At 51.9% G+C, this 21,502-nt stretch overlaps 1 protein-coding gene and 1 long non-coding RNA gene across 2 annotated transcripts; both read left to right on the forward strand.

Moving 5' to 3' along the window:
* Positions 1 to 682: 682 nt before the first annotated feature.
* Positions 683 to 1,955, forward strand: LOC108592748 (uncharacterized). The gene is made up of 2 exons (XR_004726934.3): positions 683 to 810; positions 885 to 1,955. It is a non-coding gene; the product is annotated as an uncharacterized LOC108592748 (long non-coding RNA).
* A 1,478-nt stretch (positions 1,956 to 3,433) lies between these two features.
* On the forward strand, positions 3,434 to 16,664 carry BSND (barttin CLCNK type accessory subunit beta). The gene is made up of 4 exons (XM_009001321.5): positions 3,434 to 3,871; positions 10,680 to 10,774; positions 12,567 to 12,839; positions 13,765 to 16,664. Exons 1-4 carry the CDS (start codon positions 3,695 to 3,697, stop codon positions 14,177 to 14,179), a joined length of 960 nt encoding a protein of 319 aa, XP_008999569.4. The 5' UTR covers positions 3,434 to 3,694; the 3' UTR covers positions 14,180 to 16,664.
* The last annotated feature ends 4,838 nt before the right edge of the window (positions 16,665 to 21,502 follow it).

The following is a 21,502-nucleotide window of genomic DNA, read 5'->3' on the forward strand; positions in this document are numbered from 1 at the left end:
GGATGTGGGTGTGAGAAAGGAGGTGAGGTTGGTTCCCTGGATGGCTAACTGGAAGGATGGGGTTGTGGGAGGGGCATGTCTGGGGAGGAGGAGGCAATGCGGGCAGCCTGTGAACAGGGCTTAGAGCTTTCTCTCCAGCCCTGTGGGCGGTTACATCGTGCCTCAGTGCCTTTGCACATGCTGGCCTCTGTGCCTGGAAGGCTTTTCCTGCCCTGTCCAGACTCTGCCTTCTCAAGAGCCCCTTCTGTGAATCTGCCCCTTCACCCTTCATCCCCATCTGTTCCTCCCTCTGTTTTGTGCACATTCGGTACCTTGCACGCATCACAGTGCCATTACCATATTGTGCCCCAGAAGTTAGGACTGAGCACCATTTATCCTTGAAGCCCTCTGTTTATGAGTTCCTAACACCTCAGTGTCCCCCACAGAGTAGGGGCTCAACCAGAGATCCTGAGGACCTGGGTAGACTTCTAGCTCTACTGTTTGTTCCCAGGTTCTGCCACGTTGGGTCGCTCGCCTTGGCTGCACAGGCCGGGGTGTCTACTTCTGTTAAATGGGGTGCTCTTTCCCTCCCTGCCTCAGGGCGTCTGGGGAGCCCGCTCGGAGGATCCTGAGAGCAGGGGTTAGCGCGCCCTCTGCCGGAGGACGACAGGCTCCGCGCGCTCTGCTCCCCTCGTCCCTACTTGGCCCGGGGAGGTGAAGTCAGAGGGAGCGGACTGCAGGAGATGAAGGGGAGCTGCTGCACCTGAACTTTTCCAGTGCAGCCTACACATATGTCCTCATTTAATCTCCAGCCTCTGTGGAAGAGCTTAGGTGAGACCCATTTTCCTGCGCGCCTGTTTCCTACTTGTTACTTTCTTACTCGTTGTTACTTTTTTTTTTTAAAGTGGAGAAGCGACTCCGAGAGAAAGGGGGCAAGGAAGGCTGTAAAGGAAAGAAAAGGCGCTAGAGGAGGAGAGTACCCGGGTGACCGCGAGGCCTCTGAGGAATGGCTGAAGACCAGATCATCTACATGGGGCTGGGAGCGGGTCCCGTGACGGCTCGGTCGCCGACTCCGCGGAGGGAGACTTTGACCAGGCCCTGCCACTCTGCGGGCTCGGTTTCCTCGCCTGTGAAACGGGGTCGATGACCCTCCTCCCCGCGGCGACTGCTCTTCACCGGTCCGAGCCCAGCCGCCGCCCCCGGGGGAGGGGCCTTGCCCAGCGCGAGCTACGACGGCCGCCGGGGGGCGCACGAGGCCCTGCAGGACCGCGGCTGTGGAGACCGTTCCCGCCGCCCGCCTGGGCTCCAGGGCTGAGGTCCCTGGGGCCTCCGTCTCCTTGCCAGGGAGGGGCACTGACTAGGTGACACGGGACTCGCCGTTTCCCTTCTCTGAGCCTGTAGCAGATGATAACATTTCCCTAGAGGGTCTTGCTTTGTTAATAGTCACAGATTACAAAGCACTTGTCCCTTCCCAGCCCCTTTATGTCCCTTCCCTGTGCAAAACCTGGGAGGCGGCTTAATAACTATCCCTGATCTTCAGGTGACAAAACTCAAGCCCGGAGCAGGGTTGAGAACCAGTCCTGGCCATGGCCTGATCACTCAGCCGTTTCCTGCCCCTCAGCTATCGCTCAGCCAGGGCCCCTGAGCTCCCTCCTGGACCTCCTCTGCAAACCGTTAAGTGCACCCTCTGTACAGTGTAAACCTTACAGTGTAAAGTCCACTCTGAGGGCTGGCCATGGCGGGTGCGAGGAAGGAGAAACCCCTCTTGGAAAAAGCCTGTGGGAAGGACGCCCAGTAAGAGGGGCAGCTGTGAGCGCAGGTGTGGGGCTAGGGAAGCGCGCCGCCCTGCTGGCCGGAGGGAGCAGGAGCTGATGCCACCAGGCAATCCCCAAACCCCGCAAGTCAGTGAGCCAAGTGAAGGCCTTTTATCCTGCATCGGCGATTTAACCCCATATAAACGCCAAGTGAACGCTTTCCTGTAGAGTCTGATGGTCTTCATTTTCCTGTAATCCTGTAAAGGAATCCGATTTCTTCCATCAGCCTGTCCCCAGGACTAAAACGCCTTATTAGTGGTATTCTTAGGAAGGCGTCTTCCTAGATCAGGCAACAAGGAACTGGAGAAAGTGGCTGTCATGGTCACTTACACCCTGCAGGGTCATTAATTCCCAGAGCCCTAAAGGTGGGTGGGAAGCAGCTCACTGAAAGCAGACCGGGGTGGTGGACAGCGTGTGAATGTGAAGGGGACAGAGGAACCTAGGGAGGCCAGGCCTGGAGACAGCCTGGTACTGGAAGGTACCATTATGATTCCCATTTTACAGAGGAGGAAACTGAGGTACAGGCATCTAAAGGTATCCTTTAGAGTTTTCATGTATTCCTCGCTGTATGTGTAATTTAGTGATGGGAAGAGCACTGGTTTGGGAGTCCTGGATTCTAGTTCAAGTCCTGTTCCAAACTCTATGACCTTTGTCTTTCTGAGCCTCATTTTTTTCATCTGTAAATGAGACCACAGCCCCTATTTTGCACAGAGCCTCACAGGGTCATTATAAAGATAAGAGAAGGCCGGGTGCAGTGGCTCATGCCTGTAATCCCAGCACTTTGGGAGGCCGAGGTGGGTGGATAACCTGAGATCAGGTGTTAGAGACCAGCCTGGCCAATATAGTGAAACCCAGGAGGCGGAGGTTGCAGTAAGCTGAGATCACGCCATTGCACTCCAGCCTGAGTGACAGTATGAGAATCTGTCTCAAAAAAAAAAAAAAAAAAAAAAAAGAGAGAGAGAGAGAGAGAGAGAGAGAGAGAGAGAGAGAGAGAGGTGATATATAACCTGATCATGACCACGCTGTCCCACAGGAGAGGAGCCAGAATCCAGACCAGGAAGCCTGCCTCGCCAACAGAGCCGCACTGTTCAGATGCTGCAGTTAAGCAGTATCATGCTGTGGTGAGGCCCACGGCCTCTGGGTTCACATCCCACTAGCTCTGCCATCTCTAGCTGTGTGACTTTGTGCAGGTAACTTGTCTGTGCCCCAGAGTCCTCTGTGGAGGGGCGATACTAGTCGCTGCCTCATGGGGTTCCCTTCAATGAGTTAATAGCTGTAACATGTTTAGAATGGTGCCATGCACAAAGTCGCCTGCCAGTAAATATGGGTCATCATGCCTGAACCCCGGCTAGGCACATGTGCTGGAAGAGTGTAGAATTCTTCAGGATTCTGAAATGCCAGCCTGTGGGACCCTGGAATCCTCTAACAGCAACATTCTAACCTCTCTTGGCTGCAGAACTGTACCCTGCTTCCCAGAGCTGGAAGGTGTGGGGCCGCCTGTCCACCCAGCTCAGCCCCATGGTAGGCAAATGAGGTGATGTCAAAGCCTTGGCTGGGGCCCAGCCCCCATAACCTCCCACTCTCCCTCCCCTGTGTGCTCCCTCACTCAGATTCACACACGCTCCAGACCTGCCGGGCCCAGAGGGAAGGTGAGAGGGCGAGGAGTAAAGGTGGCTGGGTGGGTGTGTGGGTCTGTTGAAGCGAGCCACCTCTAGCCCTGTTGAATTGGTGGGCCCAGGGACCAGAGCTGGACTGAGAGAGATCTTGCTCTCCCCTGAAGCTTTGAGTTGTAGTGATTTCAGAGTGTCTTCTCCCCTTGTGTGAGCCTGTGTGGGTGTTTAGGCTGAACTGCAGCCACCCCTCTGCCAGGGGTGTGCAGGCCAGGGCCTGGCCAGGCAGCCATGGCTGATGAGAAGACCTTCCGCATCGGCTTCATCGTGCTGGGGCTTTTCCTGCTGGCCCTCGGTACGTTCCTCATGAGCCATGATCGGCCCCAGGTCTATGGCACCTTCTATGCCATGGGCAGCATCATGGTGATTGGGGGCATCATCTGGAGCATGTGCCAGTGCTACCCCAAGGTAGGTGGTGGTGGGGCTGGGTGTGGCTGGCTCACCTGGGGACAGGAGGGCTGGACACTGTGCCTTTATGCCATGACTCACACACTCCATCCTTCAGTTGTCTTTTCATTCTTCTCATTTTGACTTGGTCTTGTCTGCTCTCCTGCATCCATCCCATCCATCCATCCATCCATCCATCCATCCATCCATCCATCCATCCATCCATCCATTCACACACTCACCCACCCACCCATTTATCCATCCTCATGTCCACCCATCCATCAATCCATCCCCCCACCCACCCACCCATCCATCCACACACCCATCCACCCATCCATCCATTCACATACCCACCCACCCATTTATCCATCCACACACCCACTTATCCATCCATCCATTCATATACCCACCCACCCATTTATCCATCCACATGCCCATCCCTCCCTCCCTTCCTCCTTTAGCCTAAGGGTTGATCAGAAGGCCCTGGATCTGGAGCTCTGAACCAGAAGCTATGGTGTAGACACAGTAAAGTTCAGCATGCCATTCATGTGCTGAAAACAGAAGCTAATGAACGCTGAGCACCTGGCCGGCACTCCTATATTCAGGGTGCAGTTCAGCCCTCATCCTGAGCCTTTTGGTGCCTTCTGTAGTGCCACATTCTGAGCCTTTCTGAGGTCCAGAAGGAGAGGCCCCAAGCTAACAAGCAAGGTTTGGATTGGAGCTCAGATGCGTGTGCCTTACACATCATCTGTCATCTTGGGTCTTCTACCTCTGGGTCCCAGAGCTGCTGAGAGCTCTGGGGTAGGTCGGGTCTAACCTTGGTGGCATGCACTGGGCAGTATCCTTTAGAGTCTTCATGTATTCCTAGCCTATGTGTAATTTAGTGATGGGAAGAGCACTGGTTTTGGAGTCCTGGGTTCTAGTTCGAGTCCTGTTCCAAACTCTCTATGAGCTTTGTCTTTTTGAGCCTCATTTTTTTCATCTGCAAATGTGACCCCAGCCACTATTTTGCACAGAGCTTCACAGGGTCATTTTAAAGATCAGAGAAGAGGTGAGATATAGGAATATTTTGTAAACTGTAAGGTGTTATATATAGATGAAAGGATACCACTGTTACTGATGTTGGTCCTTCCATCAGCTCTGTGGAATGGAATGGTAGGAGTTGTAAACCTTCAATGTCTAGAGAGCCTAAGTGACTTCCAAGGTCACATAGCTGGTCAGGTACAGACCCCGGAGTAAAGGAGGGAAATAGGGACTCTAACTTGGACTCTGTCTCTAACTGCCTGGAAGACTTTGCTCACGCCCCTTTCCTCTCTGAGCCTCAGTTTCCTCATTTGTACAATGTGTGAGTTAGGAGGAGTGGTGGGGAAGTGGGTATATCTCGGGGTCCTGCTGGACCTAACATCTAGGGCTCCAGGCCCAAGCAGACCCCAGCAACACCCACACCTCCTCTCCTCCCACCTGGTGACTATGTTCAGGGCTTCAGGGAAGGAGGGGGAAGGCTCCCAGAGCCTGGGCAGGCTCTCCCCAGCCCTGCCCCCTCCACAGGCCAGCCCTAGGCTGTCATTCTGTTCAGTGCTGGAGCGGTCTGGGCTGGTTTGTAGTCATTTAGCAGGCAGTTTACAGTCAACTTGCCTCTGTCTGTGCAATTCCCTGAGCAGAGGTCACCAGGAGAAATCCTTGGGGCCAAAGCCACCCATGTCACCACTGCCATCATAATCCTTCTCCCAGTGAGGAGGCTAGACCCTGGGGGACAGCAGAGGGATGGATGGTAGGGGTGTGGAGGGGAGCATCCTTCCTGCCCTCCCCTCTTAACCAGAGGTGGCTCTGGGGTGGTGGGCAGGCTGATGGGAGTGACGGTGGTGGGGGGAGGGGAGGAGGGAATATTGCTGGGTATTAATGAGTAACTGTTGATAGATTCATGTGTTCACATGCTGTGGAGGCAGTGAGGGGGACTGGAAATGGCACATATTGTAGTGACCTCCAGGCCCAGATTCAAATCCCTGCTCCTTCATGTCCCACTTCTGTGACCTTGGCAGAAGGAGTCTCCCCATCTGTCCCCCAGCTCTGAGCCTTGTACGGCCGATTGGGAGAACACAGTGGGATCGCGTGTGTGTGTGTGTGTGTGTGTGTTGGGGGAGACCTGGAGACCTGGCACCGTGACTGACATGGAACACATGTGAAGGCATTGTTTTCAGGATTGAGGATTGGTATTTGTGGCATTGGGCGGGTCTCTGCATGAGTGCAGGAGTGTGTGTGTGTGTGTGTGTGTGTGTGTGTGTGTGTGTGTTTCAGAGATGCAGGCTGGTAGAGCCAGCACAGGTTGACTCCAGTAAGGGAAGAGAGGAAAGCATATTGCAAACCAGGGAGACACTCAAGTGGCGAAGCTCCCTGGATCCTGTGTGGTCTCACTGGTGCCTGGGCCAACCTCGCCTGTGATGCTCATGCCTGTCCTGCCCTCAGCCTCCTCTCCTGGCTCTCTGTGCCGGATCCCTGGCAAGTTTCAACAAATGGGGAGATATAAATATAAGGAAATAGAATCAGCTAATTAGAATACAGGGGTGAGGGGCAGCCAACACCAACATGCATTAAGTTGTCCATGTCTTTGAGGGGCTAGAGGTCTGGTGGGAGGAAATAGACTTCACAGAGAAGGAGAGCTGACCTTTGTAGGGGAGATAGGAGCTCACCAGGCAGAGAAGAAGGGGACAGACATTCCAGGCAGATGAGCAGCATGATCAAAGCAATGTAACTGCTAAGTAAATCATAGCAATGTGGTGAAAGAATAAAGCAAGTGGGCTAGCGTGGGTATGAGAGTCAGAGGGGAGGAAGGTAAAGGTGGAGAGAGAGTGGGGCTCAGCTCTTCAGAGCCTGGAATGCCATGGTGAGTAATCTGGAGCTGATCCTTTAGTTAATGGGACATGACCAGCTTTGCAGTTTGAGAAAGACATCCAGAAGGAGGAAGGTCTGGGGGCAGCCATACTCGGGGGGAGGCTTCTTCTCTGGTCCTGGTGAGAGCTGACAGTCATCTGGACTAATGCAGAATTTAAACCCAAAGCTGTAGGAACTCAGGCGACATTTACAGTTCACTAAACGTAGAGTACCTGCTGTGGCTGGGCATAGCACCAGCACTTCCACTCAGGTTATTTTATTGAATTTCTAAAGTGGACCTGGTCAGATTTGGTGGCCAACTGGGCCCCAGGCATGACAGAAGAGAAGGGATCCAATCTATTGTATCAGGCAGTTGGAAGTGCTGAGTCCATTGGTGAAGATGGGCCTGGGGAGCTGTGAGCAGGGAAAGAGTGGCAGGGAGAGCAGGGTCTCTGCTGACACATCCCCCATTCCTCACTCCTGCCTGCTGTGCTGGAGCCAAGGACCAGGGACCCAACTGGTGGCCTCCCTCCCTTTGGAGATGGCTCAATGTTCTACCTAAACACAAATCTGAGTGTACTCTCCCGCTGAGAACTCCTCAGAACTCCCCATTTCCCCTGGACAAAGGCTAAGCTTAGTTTGATGTTCTGGTGGTCTCCATGGTCTGATATCCCCTCCCCAGCTTCAACTCTGCCTATTCCTACTCATCAAAACCTTGTATTTTAAGATCCTCTCCTTCTCTAAGTTTTTCATAGGGATAATGATGATGATAATGATGGTGATAATGAGAATTCGATGGGGATGGTGAGGGTGAGAATGGTGATGGTAATAATGATGGTGATGTCAGTGATGGTGCTGGTGAGGATGATGATGGTGTGGATGATGATGGTGAGGATGGTGATGGTGAGGATGGTGATGGTGAAGATGGTGATGGTGAGGATGGTGACGGTGAAGATGGTGATGGTGAGGATGGTGATGGTAAGGATGGTAATGGTGAGGATGGTGATGGTGAAGGTGGTGATGGTGAGGATGATGATGGTGAGGCTGGTGATGGTGAAGATGGTGATGGTGAGGATGGTGATGGTGAGGCTGGTGATGGTGAAGATGGTGATGGTGATGATGATAATGATAATGATGGTGGGTGAGGATGGTGATGGTGAGGATGGTGATGATGATAATAGTGATGATGGTAAGGATGGTAAGGATGGTGATGGTAATGGTGACAATGGTGGTGATGATGATAATGATGGTGAAGATGGTGATGCTGATAATGGTGATGATGATGGTAATGGTTATGATGGTGATAGTGATGATGATGGTGATGGTGATGATGGTAATTTTTGTGGTAATAATTATGATGATGATTGATGGTAATAATAATTATGGTGATGATGAAGGTGATGGTGATGATGATGGTGCCGACTAGGCTATGAGGTAACAAGGCTGAGGAAGAGGCAGATTCTAGGAAGTACAGTACCAGCTAGGAAGTACAAGGCATCCTTAGTGGGGATGAAAGATGCCCAGATCCCTGCCTTAGTTTTCTTTCTTTCTTTTCTTTCCTTCCTTCCTTTCTTTCTTTTTCCTTCCTTCCTTCCTTCTCTCTCTCTTTCTTTTCTCTTTCTTTCTTTCTTTCTTTCTTTCTTTCTTTCTTTCTTTCTTTCTTTCTCTCTCTCTCTCTCTCTCTCTCTCTCTCTTTCTTTCTTTCTTTCTTTCTTTCTTTCTTTCTTTCTTTCTTTCTTTCTTTCAGAAAGGAGCTCAGTCTGTCACTTAGGCTGGAGTGCAGAGGCGCAATCAGAGCTTACTGCAACCTCGAACTCCTGGGATCAACCAATCCTCCTGCCCCAGTCTCCCAAGTAGCTGGGATGACAGGTGCACACCACCACACCCGGCTAAGTTTGTTATTTAATTTTTTTTCTGTTTTTAGAGTCAGGGTCTTGCTTCATTGCCCAGGCTTTCTACTTTATTCCTAGTCATTTAGGGAAAGCTCACTCCTCATAGGAGTTCAAAGGCCCCCTCCATCCATCATTTCCTTCTCCCTACCAGAATGGAGCTTTCTTAGTGCAAACGAGTGTCTTCTACTTACTTCACTCTATGGGAAGTGAAATAGGGAAGTGCTGTTTGTGAATCTGGTATAATACAGTAGGGTCTCAACAAATATTTGTTGGAAATTTTTCAGCTGAAAAGAAACAAGACTCAGGGAAGTCAGACAACAGAATCATCAGTAGCATCAAGTTATGATTTACTGAGCAGTTACTGTGTGCTGGGCACCATGCGGAGGAATTCCCTACGTATGATCTCATGAAATTTTCACAGCAACCTCAGGAGGCAGGCATGACTAGCCCCATTTAAAAAACTTGTGCTAAAATACATGTAACATAAAATTTAGTGTCTTAAACATGTTTAAGTGTATAGTACAGCTAAGTGCATTCACACTGTTGTCCAACCAATTTCCAGAACGCTTTGCATCTTGTACAGCAGAAACTCTATACCCATTAAATAACCTCATTACCCACTCCCTAGTCCCTGGCAACCACCATTCTGCTTTCTGGCTCTATGGATTTGACTATTCTAGCTGCCTCAGAAAAGTAAAATCATACAGAATTTGTCTTTCTTTCTTTCTTTCTATTTATTTATTTATTTGAGATGGAGTTTTACTCTTGTTGCCCAGGTTGGAGTGCAATGGCGTGATCTAAGTTCACTGCGACTTTCGCCTCCCAGGTTCAAGTAATTCTCCTGCCTCAGCCTTCGGAGTAGCTGGGATTACAAGCATGCACCGCCATGCCTGGCTATTTTTTTTTTTTTTTTTTTTTTAATAGAGACAAGGTTTCATCATGTTGGCCAGGCTGGTTTCAAACTTCTGACCTCAGGTGGTCCACCTGCCTCAGCCTCCCAAAGTGTTGGCATTACATGCATGAGCCAATGTGCCCAGCCCAGTATTTGTCTTTCTGCTCAGCATAATGTCCTCAAGGTTCAGTGATGCTGTAGCATGTGTCAGAATTTCCATCCTTAAGGCTGAATACTATTTTGTTGTGTGGATAGACTACATTTTGTTTATCCATTCATTCACCAGCAGATACTTGAATTGCATCTACCTCTTGGCTCTTGTGGATAGTGGTGCTCTGAACATGGCTGTGCAAGTATCTCTTCGAGGCTAGCCCCTTTATACAGAGGAGCACAGAGAGACTGGGAAGGCCCCTTTATACAGAGGAGCACAGAGAGACTGGGAAGGCCCCTTTATACAGAGGAGCACAGAGAGACTGGGAAGGCCCCTTTATACAGAGAAGCACAGAGAGACTGGGAAGGGAGATTACCTGCCTAGGGCCCACAGTGAGGACCTGGCAGAGGAGGGATCCTCAACCCATCTCCCAGTCCCCACAGGCAGAGCTCCTCTCCCTCACCCACTGCCTCCTTCATGATCTGCCTCCTGCTGTACCATGTAGTGCCCTCCTAGGGCTGGACTTGCAGAGACCTCTTCATTCCTGAAAGTTCAGGGACAGGGACTGGTGGGCATAGTTTCTGTCACCCACTGCAGCCCACATGCCAAAAAACACATGAGAATGGCTTGCTTTCCACTCATTCACCAAATATGGATGAAGGACCTACTGTGTGCCAGGCGTGTGCTGGGCACTGGATGAAGACCCCTGGGAAATGACAAGATGTGAGCTCCCCAAGGACAGGATCGTCTCTTTCACTCCCTGCTGCTCCTAGTGCCTGTGACAGTGGCTGCACACAGCAGATACTCAATAAGTTGAGTGAATGAAGAACCAGGGAGGGAGCAAGAGCGCAGAGGTTCATCCTCCCTCTGGCGCTGTGCCCCAAGCAGGCCCCTCTCCTGCCAAGCAGAGAGGCCTCCATGGTGCAGCCTGTCTCCCAGGGTGCGTGGAGAGGTTTGCTGATTCCCTGGGGTGCAGCAGCCCCCATCCTGGTCAGCTGCACAGAGGCTGTCTCTCCTCTCTTGCAGATCACCTTCGTCCCTGCTGACTCTGACTTCCAAGGTATCCTCTCCCCAAAGGCCCTGGGCCTGCTGGAGAATGGGCTTGCTGCTGAGATGAAGAGGTAGGTGCCAGGCCCGCTGAGCAGGGGAGCAGTAAGCCCCATCAGCAGTCTCCCCTGACTGAGGAGAGTGAGAGAGAGGCCAGGAAGGCTGTCTGCCTTCTCACTTACTGAGAAGGTATCATTAGAAATTAGGGACTGTTTTTAACTCTCAATTCTGTGAGTCAGGTGTTATTATTCCCATTGTACGGATGACGAAACTGAGACCCAGGGACTTTGTCTTGTCAGGAACGAGACAGTATGTTACAGGGAATAGATCTCCGTGAAGCAAATCATACAGGGAAACGTACTGTGAGAAACACAGTGAAATAGTCACAGAAGTGACTGCTAGGCATGGCGATGGCCAGGGCACTGCCCTAGGGCTCTGCTGCCTACTCGATGCACGACTTCCGGCAAGCTACTGACCTCTTTGCCTCGTCTGTAAAATGGGGATACTAATAGTACCTACTTCCTAAGCCTTCAGGGAGGGTTAAGTGAGATAATATATGCGGAGTGCTGAGAAGAGAACCTGACACACAGTAGGTCTCCTATGAGTGTTTGTCATTGTTAGTAAGTGCCTTCTGTGTACCAGAGACCGAGTCAGGCACGTGCGCCCATCATCTCCATCAGTCCTCATAGAAACCCTGTGAGGTGGGGGTGTTAGGCCCTTTTACAGATGGGAAGGTTGATGGTCAGAGAAGTGTAGTCACAAACCCCAATCCTCATGGGGAGTCAGTGATGGAAGCAGGCCTGAACTCAGGCCTGATCTGGCCACAGACTGTTTCCCTCACTGGAGGTTTTGAGCTCTGGCTCCCATGGCACAGCCAAGAATCCTCCAGCTTTGGAGAAGCTGTGGGAACACCAACCCCCTGGGCTGTGACTCTGCGCTCAGGAGGCCTGGCTTCAAGCCCAGGATCTGTTGGCTGAGTCAGGGATGCTCTCTGCTTTGCTTGGGAAAGTGGATGATAATGGCATTTTCTGCCCCTGGCACACAAGGTGAACAAGTGTCTCAGTGGGAGTGAAGGGGATACACCCCATGGGTATGGAGGCCAGCCTGGGGTCCGTCTCAGGACTTGTTACTTTGGGTGGGCTCCTGTGATGGTGCGGGGGCTCAGGCCACCCTGGGTTCTGAGCTGTTCCCTGTCACTTCCTGGCTGTGTGACCCCAGGCAAGGGCCCTAGTCTCTGAACCTTACTTTCCAGAGGGACTGTAGCACAGTGATAGAGAAATGAAGCCTGGAGCTCCAGTGCCATCACCTAGAGTCCGTGTCACCTGGGAACTAGTGTGTTTGAGACTCTGTGCCTCAGTTTCCTCATAGTATCTCTTGTAATTATGAGGAGGGTTAGATGAGCCAACTAACAGAGCCTGGCAGGAAAGGAGCACCCCATTGCTGTAGACCATTATTGCTGGGTTTGTCCTCATCTGTAAAACAGCAATGAGAATTTCTGCCTCAAGGCATTGTCTAGAATAACGGGTTGATAAGCATACAGCCTTTGCCAACCATCTGGGAGCCAGCAAAGTCAATGTTAACTGCTCTTCATTTTGCAATTGCATCTTTATGGTTAACTTTGGAGACATCAGGTGAAAAACACACTGGATGGAGAGTCAGACTTGGGGGAGGCCAGAGCTTTTTCACTTAATTTACCCACTTTGCTGGGCCCAGCCTCTTCATCCCTGAAATGGGAGCAGTAACACACCCCAAAAGCTGCTTGTGAGATGAGGGGAGACCACATACCCAAAGCAAACAGGTTGGGGGGAGAACACTGCTGTTTGCTGAGCGACTCTGTCCACCTGCCTATTCTCTCTCCCTCTCCAGCCCTGGTCCCCAGCCCCGCTATGTCCGGCTGTGGGAGGAAGCTGCCTATGACCAGAGCCTGCCTGACTTCAGCCACATCCAGATGAAAGTCATAAGCTACAGTGAGGACCCCCGCCCCTTGCTGGCCTCCGAGACGGGACAGCCGAAGCTGGGAACCAGTGATGGAGGAGGTGGCCCTGGCGACGTTCAGGCCTGGATGGAGGCTGCCGTGGTCATTCACAAGGGATCAGATGAGAGTGAAGGGGAAAGAAGGCTAACTCAGAGCTGCCTCGAGTGAGTGCTCAGGGGGCAGGAGTGCGGTTATGCCCAGTTCAAGGCTTAAAAAGGAGAGGAGTGGGGGACCAGCAGGGGGTGGGTGGGGACATCGGGAGTAAGGAGAGGGCAGTGGAGCATGTGGGACTTCCTGAGATGTGGCAGGTGTGGCAGACAAATGAGCATGGGCTCGGGAGTCGTACAGGCCTTGGTTCAAATCCCAGCTCTGGTGCCATGTAGCTGTGGTAATTTCCTTACTTTCCTAGCCTCAGTTTCCTCACACAGGAATGATCATTTCTGCTGCCCGGGAATGTTGAGATTGGGATGGTGCATTTAAATGCCTGGCATACAGCTGCCTCTTGCTGGCTCTGAATGCTTTTTGTGAGTAGCAGGGGGCCAGGAGCCAGAGGACCTGAGTTCAAATTTGGATCTGCTTCTGACCTGCTCTGTGACCTTGGGCAAGGCGCTCCCCACTCTACTCGCATCCCTGTCTGTCTTTGAACTGGGTTCCTCATTCATCCGTGTAGTTATTCATTCCATCCACATTACTCAGCACCAACTCCCCGCCTGGCCTTCATTGGCATCAACCCCTGAGGAGCTCTGAGTCCAATGGGGGAGGCAAAGACACAGAGGGACACCCCAGAGTAACTGGGCCTGTGAACAACACAGGAGAACCTGAATAATTGGAGAAGTAGATGAGTGACCTGGTTCAGATAATAGCATAATAAGAGCCCTATTTCTTGAGCACCTACTATGTGCCAGGCACAGAGGAAAAAGCTGGAGGAGTGAATACTGTTATCTCCTCCACTTTACGGTAGGGAGGGTGGGAAGCTGAGGCATGGGAAGGTGGATTAACCTACCCTAGACCTTGCAGCTAGTGGCTGGAATGTGAACCCAGGCATTCTGACTCATAGATGCCCTGACCTTGTGGTCTTTGCTCCTGCAGCCCCCCAGCCTTTCCTGAGGGCCCTGCCCCCTTGGCTTCCTTCCAAGATGACCTGGACATGGGCTCCAGTGAAGGCAGCAGCCCCAATGCCTCTCCACATGATGGGGAGGAAGCTTGTTCCCCACAACAGGAGCCCTGGGCCTGCAGGTGCCCGCTGGACCGCTTCCAAGACTTTGCCCTGATTGATGCCCCAACGTTGGAGGATGAGCCCCAAGAGGGGCAGCAGCGGGAGGTAGTCCTGCCCAACAACTTGCAGCAGTACCCAAGGACAAGGGTGGAGGAGAAGGAGGCTTCGGTCACAGGTGGGGAGGAACCCAAGGAGGAAGAGGAGGACCTGTACTATGGGCTGCCAGACGGCCCCGGGGACCCCCTCCCGGACAAGGAACTTGGTTTTGAGCCTGACACCCAGGGCTAAGATGGTTGTGCTCCATAGCTTCTCATCTGGAACTGCTGCTACCCCTGTGTGACAGCACAGGGCCTCAGTTTCCCTATCTGCAAAATGGGATGATATGGAGGTTCAAATGAGATGGTGGAATTTTGAGGATGGTAAAGAAATGCACAGGGAGGGGATGATTACTGTCAATGGACTGTTGTTTTTCCAATAGTTAGTTGTCTTCAGCCAGCCTTTGAAGGCAAAATGTTATTTGTTGAGGTTTGCAGCAGCTGTGGCCCTCAAAAGCATTTTCCACCTCCCCACAAAGCTGGCCTCTGACAGGTATGTTCCTTGGTGCTTCCCCTGGGCCCCTGATCCTTTGTGAAGCCCTCTCAGGGTTCCCATTACTATTGTGTCTTCTAGTCCACTTGGTAGATGGTGTGATCTGTCTTCATGCAAAGGGAGCCTCATCTCTTCCTGGGCCACATTCCTCCTGCAGCTTCCATTCCTCCTTTGCCAGGACCCTAAACCTTCCATGACTGACCCCTGCTGACCTCATTCTCTCTGCTCCTCCAATTCCAAGCCTGGCCCCCCGCTCATCCTGCAGCTCACATTCTTGCCCAAGCTGTTCTCCACCAGGATGCTCTTGGCTCCCTTTTCAGCTTGGCAAATTCGTACTCATCCTTCAAACCCCTGCAAAATTGGCCCCCCTCGGAAAGGTTTTCCTGATGTCACTGCCTCCTGAAACCAGGCAGTCTCGCTTTTCTGCACTGCCTCTGGGACCTGTACATTTATCAATGTGGCATGGCTGCCTGCCTCCTGTAGAGGGCAGTGTCTTGACTTTACCTGCCTTGGGGTCTCCTGTGCCCAGATGGGCTTTTCTGGCCTGGCCCAGAACCGGTGGTCAAGGGTGTACAGAACTTGCCAGGACCCAGGAACCTGTTGCAGATAACATCACTCTCCCCCACGTTCCCAGCTTTTAGACTCACAACCCTCTTACTCTCCGGCATTCAAACTTCTAAATGGTCTGTATGTATTCACAAAGCAGGCAAAAAGCCCTCAAAGAACACCATCCCCCAAACCCTGCCTGTGGAATACATTTGCTTTGACTTGGATTATAGGTGAAATTCAGCTTCCTGGTCTCCTTCAGTTTGAATCGGTTGGCTGGCCAGGTGCAGTGGCTCATGCCTATAATCTGAGCACTTTGGGAGGCCGAGGTGGGTGGATCACTTGAGGCCAGGAGTTGGAGACTAGCCTGGGCAACACGGCGAAATCCCGTCTCTACTAAAAATACAAAAATTAGCTGGGTGTGGTGGCGTACGCCTGTAGTCTCAGCTACTTGGGAGGCTGAGTGGAGGATTCCTCAAGCGCAAGAGATGAAGGTTGCAGTGAGCCGAGATCGCACCACTGCACTCCAGCCTGGGTGACAGAGACCCTGCCTCAAAACAAAACAAATGGAATAGGATGGCCTTTAGTGAGCATCTACTAAATGCCAGATATTGAGCTATGATCTCTAGGGGTAAAGAGACATGAACTACTGACACTGTCCTTGCCCTCAGAGGGCTCACAATCTAGGGAGCTTGATTTCCTTGTTAGAGTCAGAGTGCAGAGCAGAAGCTGAGGTGGGAACAGAGAAATAAACAGTGGCCACACCAGAGGCAGCAGAGTGACAGCTCCCAGCTGTTTGGGGCTGTGAAGCATGGCAATAAATAGCTCAGACTGTCTCTGCAGCCCTTGAAGACATCACTGTACCCTATTGTAGCATCTCATGGTGATGCTATTGTTATGCTGGCCTCTGCAAAGCCTGTCTGTGCCCCAACCCAGGATTGTGGCAGCTGCAGAGAAAATGGCAGTAACACTACCTCAAACCGAGACACACCCTCAGAACTGTGCCTTGGGCCACCTGGGAGCCGGAGACCTTCACCTGGGCTATGCCTCCAGGTTGAGGTTGGGGGTCCCGGCCTAGGGAAAGAGATGCCACTGTGTGCTGGGTCACAAAGTCACGGCCCTGGGAACACACTCCTTTTTCTTTCTGGGTTATTTCTGCCTCTGCAGTGAAGGATGCCACAGGGCACACCCTCTCTGCTGGCATGACATGGGACAGGTGTTTCTGCTCACAACCATCGAGTCTTCGGATGAGGTGAAGGGTAGCGCGCTCCTGTGCTCTGTTGACTAAGGCTGGGACCTATCTAGTCAATGCCCTGCAGCCAAAGACCACCAGAGCACACTTGTAGTTAACAAGCTGGGTTTCTCATGGCAGCAAGGTGAACGAACACCGAGGCGAGCCGGGGGAGTCTGAAAGCGGTATTAGAAAGGACTAGTTACTAGTTACGGGATTTGTGCCTGTGTTCGGCGGCTTGGGGAGGATTGAAGGAGTGGACCTGTGGTCCGGATTGGATGCTGTCAGGAGGCGGGGTTCATTCTATGGTTGGGCATCTTCTTCAATCTCTTCTAGGATAAAATAAAATAAAACACTGTGCTTCACGTCCCTGGCCTTGCCAACTTCCCTTCTAAAGCACCAGGGCCTCTGGGGCAGCCCCTCTCCACTGGGAGAGGGGCAAGGTGCTGGTGGAAGTCCTGGGGGAAAGTGGGGAGGCTCTGAAATGGCCAGGAGGGGCTTTTGGGGTGGTAAAGCCTGGATTCCATCTTTCAGCCCCAGGCTCTGGGTGTGTGTGCCAGGGAGAAAATGCCTGCTCTTGGTCATTCTCCTGTCAGGTCAGAGGGACTCTGGAAGTTTCCACTCTCTGGGGAGAGAAAGGCCCTGGAGGGACAGCCCCTGCCCTTAACTGGAAAGGGTGGGCAAGGAAAGGCAGGGAGCTTGGGGACAGGGAGCCTGGGCTCTGCCGACTGCTTGTGGTGTTGGGCACACCACAGCCCTCCCTGGGCTCTTCTCTCTTTTCTCTGTGAGATATGGTGGGGGGTGGGCAAGATTCCACTTCTGCTCCCAGTCCTGCATCACTAAGTGCCAGGCACCGTGCAAGGCACCACCACACCTGTTACCCCATCTGGTCCTCGAAACAGCCCTGGGGGACCAATCTGTCGATTCCACATTGCAAATGTTTGTTCAAAATCCCAGACTCTAGAATCAGAAAGACCAGGTTTCACCTTTAGCCTCTGCCAGTTCCTTGCTGTGTGGCCTTGGACAAGTTACAGCCCCTCTCTGAGCCTCAATGTCCACATTTATGCAGTGGGGAGGATCATACCTCCCTCCTGGGCTTCTGTGAAGAAGAACTGGGTATAATGGGTATAATGCCCCAGGCACATTGTAGGTGCTTAGACAGTGTTGGACTCCTTCCCTCTCTGGGTCTCTTCCCTCATCTATGCAGCAGGGAGCCACTGTCCTGCCTATAAATAAAACAATAGGTGAATACATTCATGGGAGGAAGATGCATGTAAAAGCTTCTTGCAAGGGGTAAAGAATGTCTGTGTGCCTGATGCTGAGAGACAGGCAAGCCCAGGGGCTAAGGCGTATAAAATGCCTGTGCGGGGCGGGAGGGGAGCAGTATGCTGAGTGAGAGGGGCAGCACCCCGAAGCTCAGAGGAGGAGCAGAATTTCTTGGCTGTCAGGTGCCAAACAGTCTTCCAGGCACCTGTTGAGTGCCAGGCTCTTCCCATAAAACATTTCGTTGAATTAATTTTTCCATCTGCCCTGAGAGATGGGCGTTACCAGGAGAGAAACTGAGAATCAAACATAGGTCCTCTGAGCCTGTGCTCTTTCCACGATGCCACCTGGTCCACACATAAGACTCAACAATGCACCTGCTGTGTGTGCACGCTTGATTTGATTTTATCCTCACAGCTTGCAAGGTTGGTATGCTGTCCCCATTTTATTTTTATTTTCATTTTGAGACAGAGTTCTGCTCTTGTTGCCCAGGCTGAAGTGCAATGGTATAATCTCAGCTTGCTGCAACCTCCACCTCCCGGTTTCAAGTGATTCTCCTGCCTCAGCCTCCCAAGTAGCTGCGATTACAGGTGCATGCCACCACACCTGGCTAATTTTGTATTTTTAGTAGAGATGGGATTTCACCATGTTTTCCAGCTGGTCTCAAACTCCTTACCTCAGGTGATCCACCCACCTTGGCCTCCCATAGTGCTGGGATTACAGGTGTGAATCACCATGCCCAGCTGTCCCTATTATGTAAATGAGGAACTGAGGCTTGGAGAAGCTGAATAATTTGCCCATCCTTCCAGAGAAGAGCTAAATGGAGGAGAGGAGGTTGAGCTTCAGGGCCTTCTGTTCCTGGCAGGCCATTCTGACCTAGGTGAAACGGGAGAAAAATCAGTATCAATAAGTCAGGCAGCAAGGATCCACTGAGATCTACCTGTGTTTCTCCGTGCTAGTGCGGAGGGAGACACACACTCCCACATCTTCCATGACTCTCTACTAACCACAAGATAAAAGTCAGATTCCTCAGCCTGGCATTTGAGGCCCTTTGTGTCCTGCCCCAAATGCCCCATCCAGCTGAATCATCTGCCATATGCCCCTGTGCAGCAGCCCCGGAAACCTCACCTTTCCAGCCACACTGCCCGGGCTCACATTGTTCCCTCCACCCGGATGCCCTTCACCCCCTTCTCTGACATCCCTCAAATGCTACCCATTCCCTGGAGCCTGAATGAGCCCTGCTCTCCCCTCCCATGGTGGAATCCATCCCTCTCCTTGAGTCTCTCCCAAACCCAGCACTTCTGAATGACTAGCTATGTGAGTACCAGTCTCCCCACCTGGACTGGGGCCTCTTCCCACCCATATTTCTATCCCCAGGACTTAGCAAGAGCAAGGAATAGTAGTGCTGGTGGAACAGAGTTGAACTGAACCTGGTTCCCATCCTGAGGGTTCACTGGCCCAGGGGCAGGGACTACTATCCCAGGGATGGGGAGCACTCACTTTGGAATAAACAGTGCTAGGTTTGAGATGAGGCTTCCCTACTGGCCAGCTCTGTGACTTTGGCCAGGAGACTTAGCCTCTCTGGCTCTCAATCTCCTTATGAATAAATTGAGATTAATGATATCCACTCAATAGGCATGTTGTGAAGATTGGATGAGATCATGCATATTGAGTGTAGCATGTGCCTGGCACCTGGTGAATCCCCAGGAAAGTCAGTTATTATTATTATTATTATTATTATTATTATTATTATTATTTTAAGATGGGGCTTCACCATGATAGCCAGACTGGTCTTGAACTTCTGACCTCAGGTGATCCACCTACCTCAGCCTCCCAAAATGCTAGAATTACAGGTGTGAGTCACTGTGCCCGGCCATCAGTTATCATTATTAGTGTCACCTGCAGAGATGATGGTACAATGTAGGCAGCAGGTGCCACAAGCACTGTGTCATCCAGGCACAGGCATAACTCAAGCTCTGGATCGTCAGTGCTTCCAAGTGCATGTCAGTGGACCCAGATGGCTGGTGGTATCGGCTTTAAAAATCCAGTGTCCTGGAACCATCCTCAGAAAAGTCTGGGCTGCTGTGGATTTTGCATAAGCAAGCCTGGTGATTCTGAAGTGCACAAGGGTTAGTTGCTTGTTTTTCCCAAAGGAGTTATCAAGCATTGGTTAGCTGGTTGGCAACCCAGAGGAGGTGGGATTGCAAGCCAGGATTTAAAACAGTAGAATGAAGGGGTGAGGTATCTCAGGCAGAGTGCATGGCATAGGCAAAGCCCTGGAGGAGGAAAGGAAGAAGAAGAAAGTGGTGGAGGAAGGAACAGTAGAGCTGGTGGAACAGAGTTGAACGTGCCTCTGACCCATGCCTGTGTGGGGGAACCTCTGCTCCCCCAGTTGTGGAGGACAGGGTCAGAGAAGGAGGCCACAGCTTGGCCATGGGGCTTCTTGAATTCCTGCCACGGAGCCCAGATTTGTTCTGATGGGCAATGGGGATTCATTGATAGTTCTTGAGCAGAGGAATGCCATGAAAGAAATGTTCAGGTCATGTGCCGGCTAACAGATACAAAAGGGAATAAGGCCACATATTGGTGGCAAGAAGGCTGGCTTGTGCCCATGGCAGGGATCTCATTCTCAACCTGCCCCGTGAAGGGTTTTTTCCACTCATGTCACTGGGTGGATGCCAGGTCAGGACTGAAGCTTGTAGAGCCAGTGTCCTGCATTCCTCGTTGCTAACCAGACACCCAGCAGAGCAGGGCAGGAAGCCTGCGGCAGAAGCTGCTGCTTCCCACCCACCAAGACACAAGAGCCCTGGCCAAGGCAGTGCTCAGTTCACAGATGACCCAGGGCAAGGGCAAATGAGGGACCCAGTGACTCTGGATGTCCTCAGGTCAGAAAATGGGCCCCGCTGGTGTTTCTGCAGATGGTCCCTGCACATGCCAGAGAAGAGCAGACATGGGGTGGGTGGGTAGGTGGACAAGACCAGGATTTGGGGGCCTGACCAGCAAGCCTGGGAGTAGGGAGGGCTAGATTTTATCCCATCATGTGTTCATTCATTTGTTTGTTCATTTACTCATTTGTTCATACTACAAACACTGTGCACCTGCTTCGTGCCACCCCTGTGCTAGGTACTGGGGGCACAGACATGCGTCTGACCCATGCCTGTCTAGGGTAGCCTTTACTCTCCCAGGATAACTGTGGAGTGAAGAGCAGCAGGTCAGTGCCGAGCAGAGGTAAGCACAGCGGGGATCTGACCCCACCCGGGGGGTCAGCAGGAGCTTCTCAGAGAGGAACTCCCACCAAGCTGTGTCCTGAAGGATCCGCTAGGGAAGAACAGGGAGGGTGAACAGCTTGGGCAAAGGCTCGAGCCCTGAGCCACCCCACAATGTTGTAGGATTGACCTGGGTTAGATGGGAACTGAGCTTTGGATAGGAGAGGAGCGCGGCTGCAGAGGATGTGGATGAGGGGGTGGCTGGGGACTGCACCAGGGTGGGCTGTGGCTGTTGCTCAGGAACACATGGGAGGCCCCAGTGATGGACAAGGACAGGGCTACAGTTTCCATGGAAGGAGGGCTTTGCAGGGCAGGAGCATGTATGAAAGAGGTTACAGTGCCTAACGCAGCGGGGCTGGGGAGAGAGAAAGCTAAAAATCAGACAGGAAAAGAAAGAGAATTCATCCACTGTAAAGATCTATGATCCCACAAAAGAGGTAAATGAAAACATCGGTTAGCCTCGGGGAATGCTAATTAAAACAACAAGAAGCTATGTTTCATCCATAACACTGGCATCATGTTGTAAAGATGATATGATAAAAGTAATAATAGGTGGTGCTGGCAGACTGTGGAGGAACAGAACTCTTTCTGATGTTGCTGATGGGAATGGGAGTGGTGGTAGCTTTTCTGAGAGAGCCGCATTGGCAGCTGTGAGTGCCTTCACAGGGGCTGCCCCTTCATTCCACAATTTCACAGGTAGGAATTGCTCATTTATTC

Source organism: Callithrix jacchus, chromosome 7 (genome assembly GCF_049354715.1).
Source record: "Callithrix jacchus isolate 240 chromosome 7, calJac240_pri, whole genome shotgun sequence".
Taxonomy (NCBI): domain Eukaryota; kingdom Metazoa; phylum Chordata; class Mammalia; order Primates; family Cebidae; genus Callithrix; species Callithrix jacchus.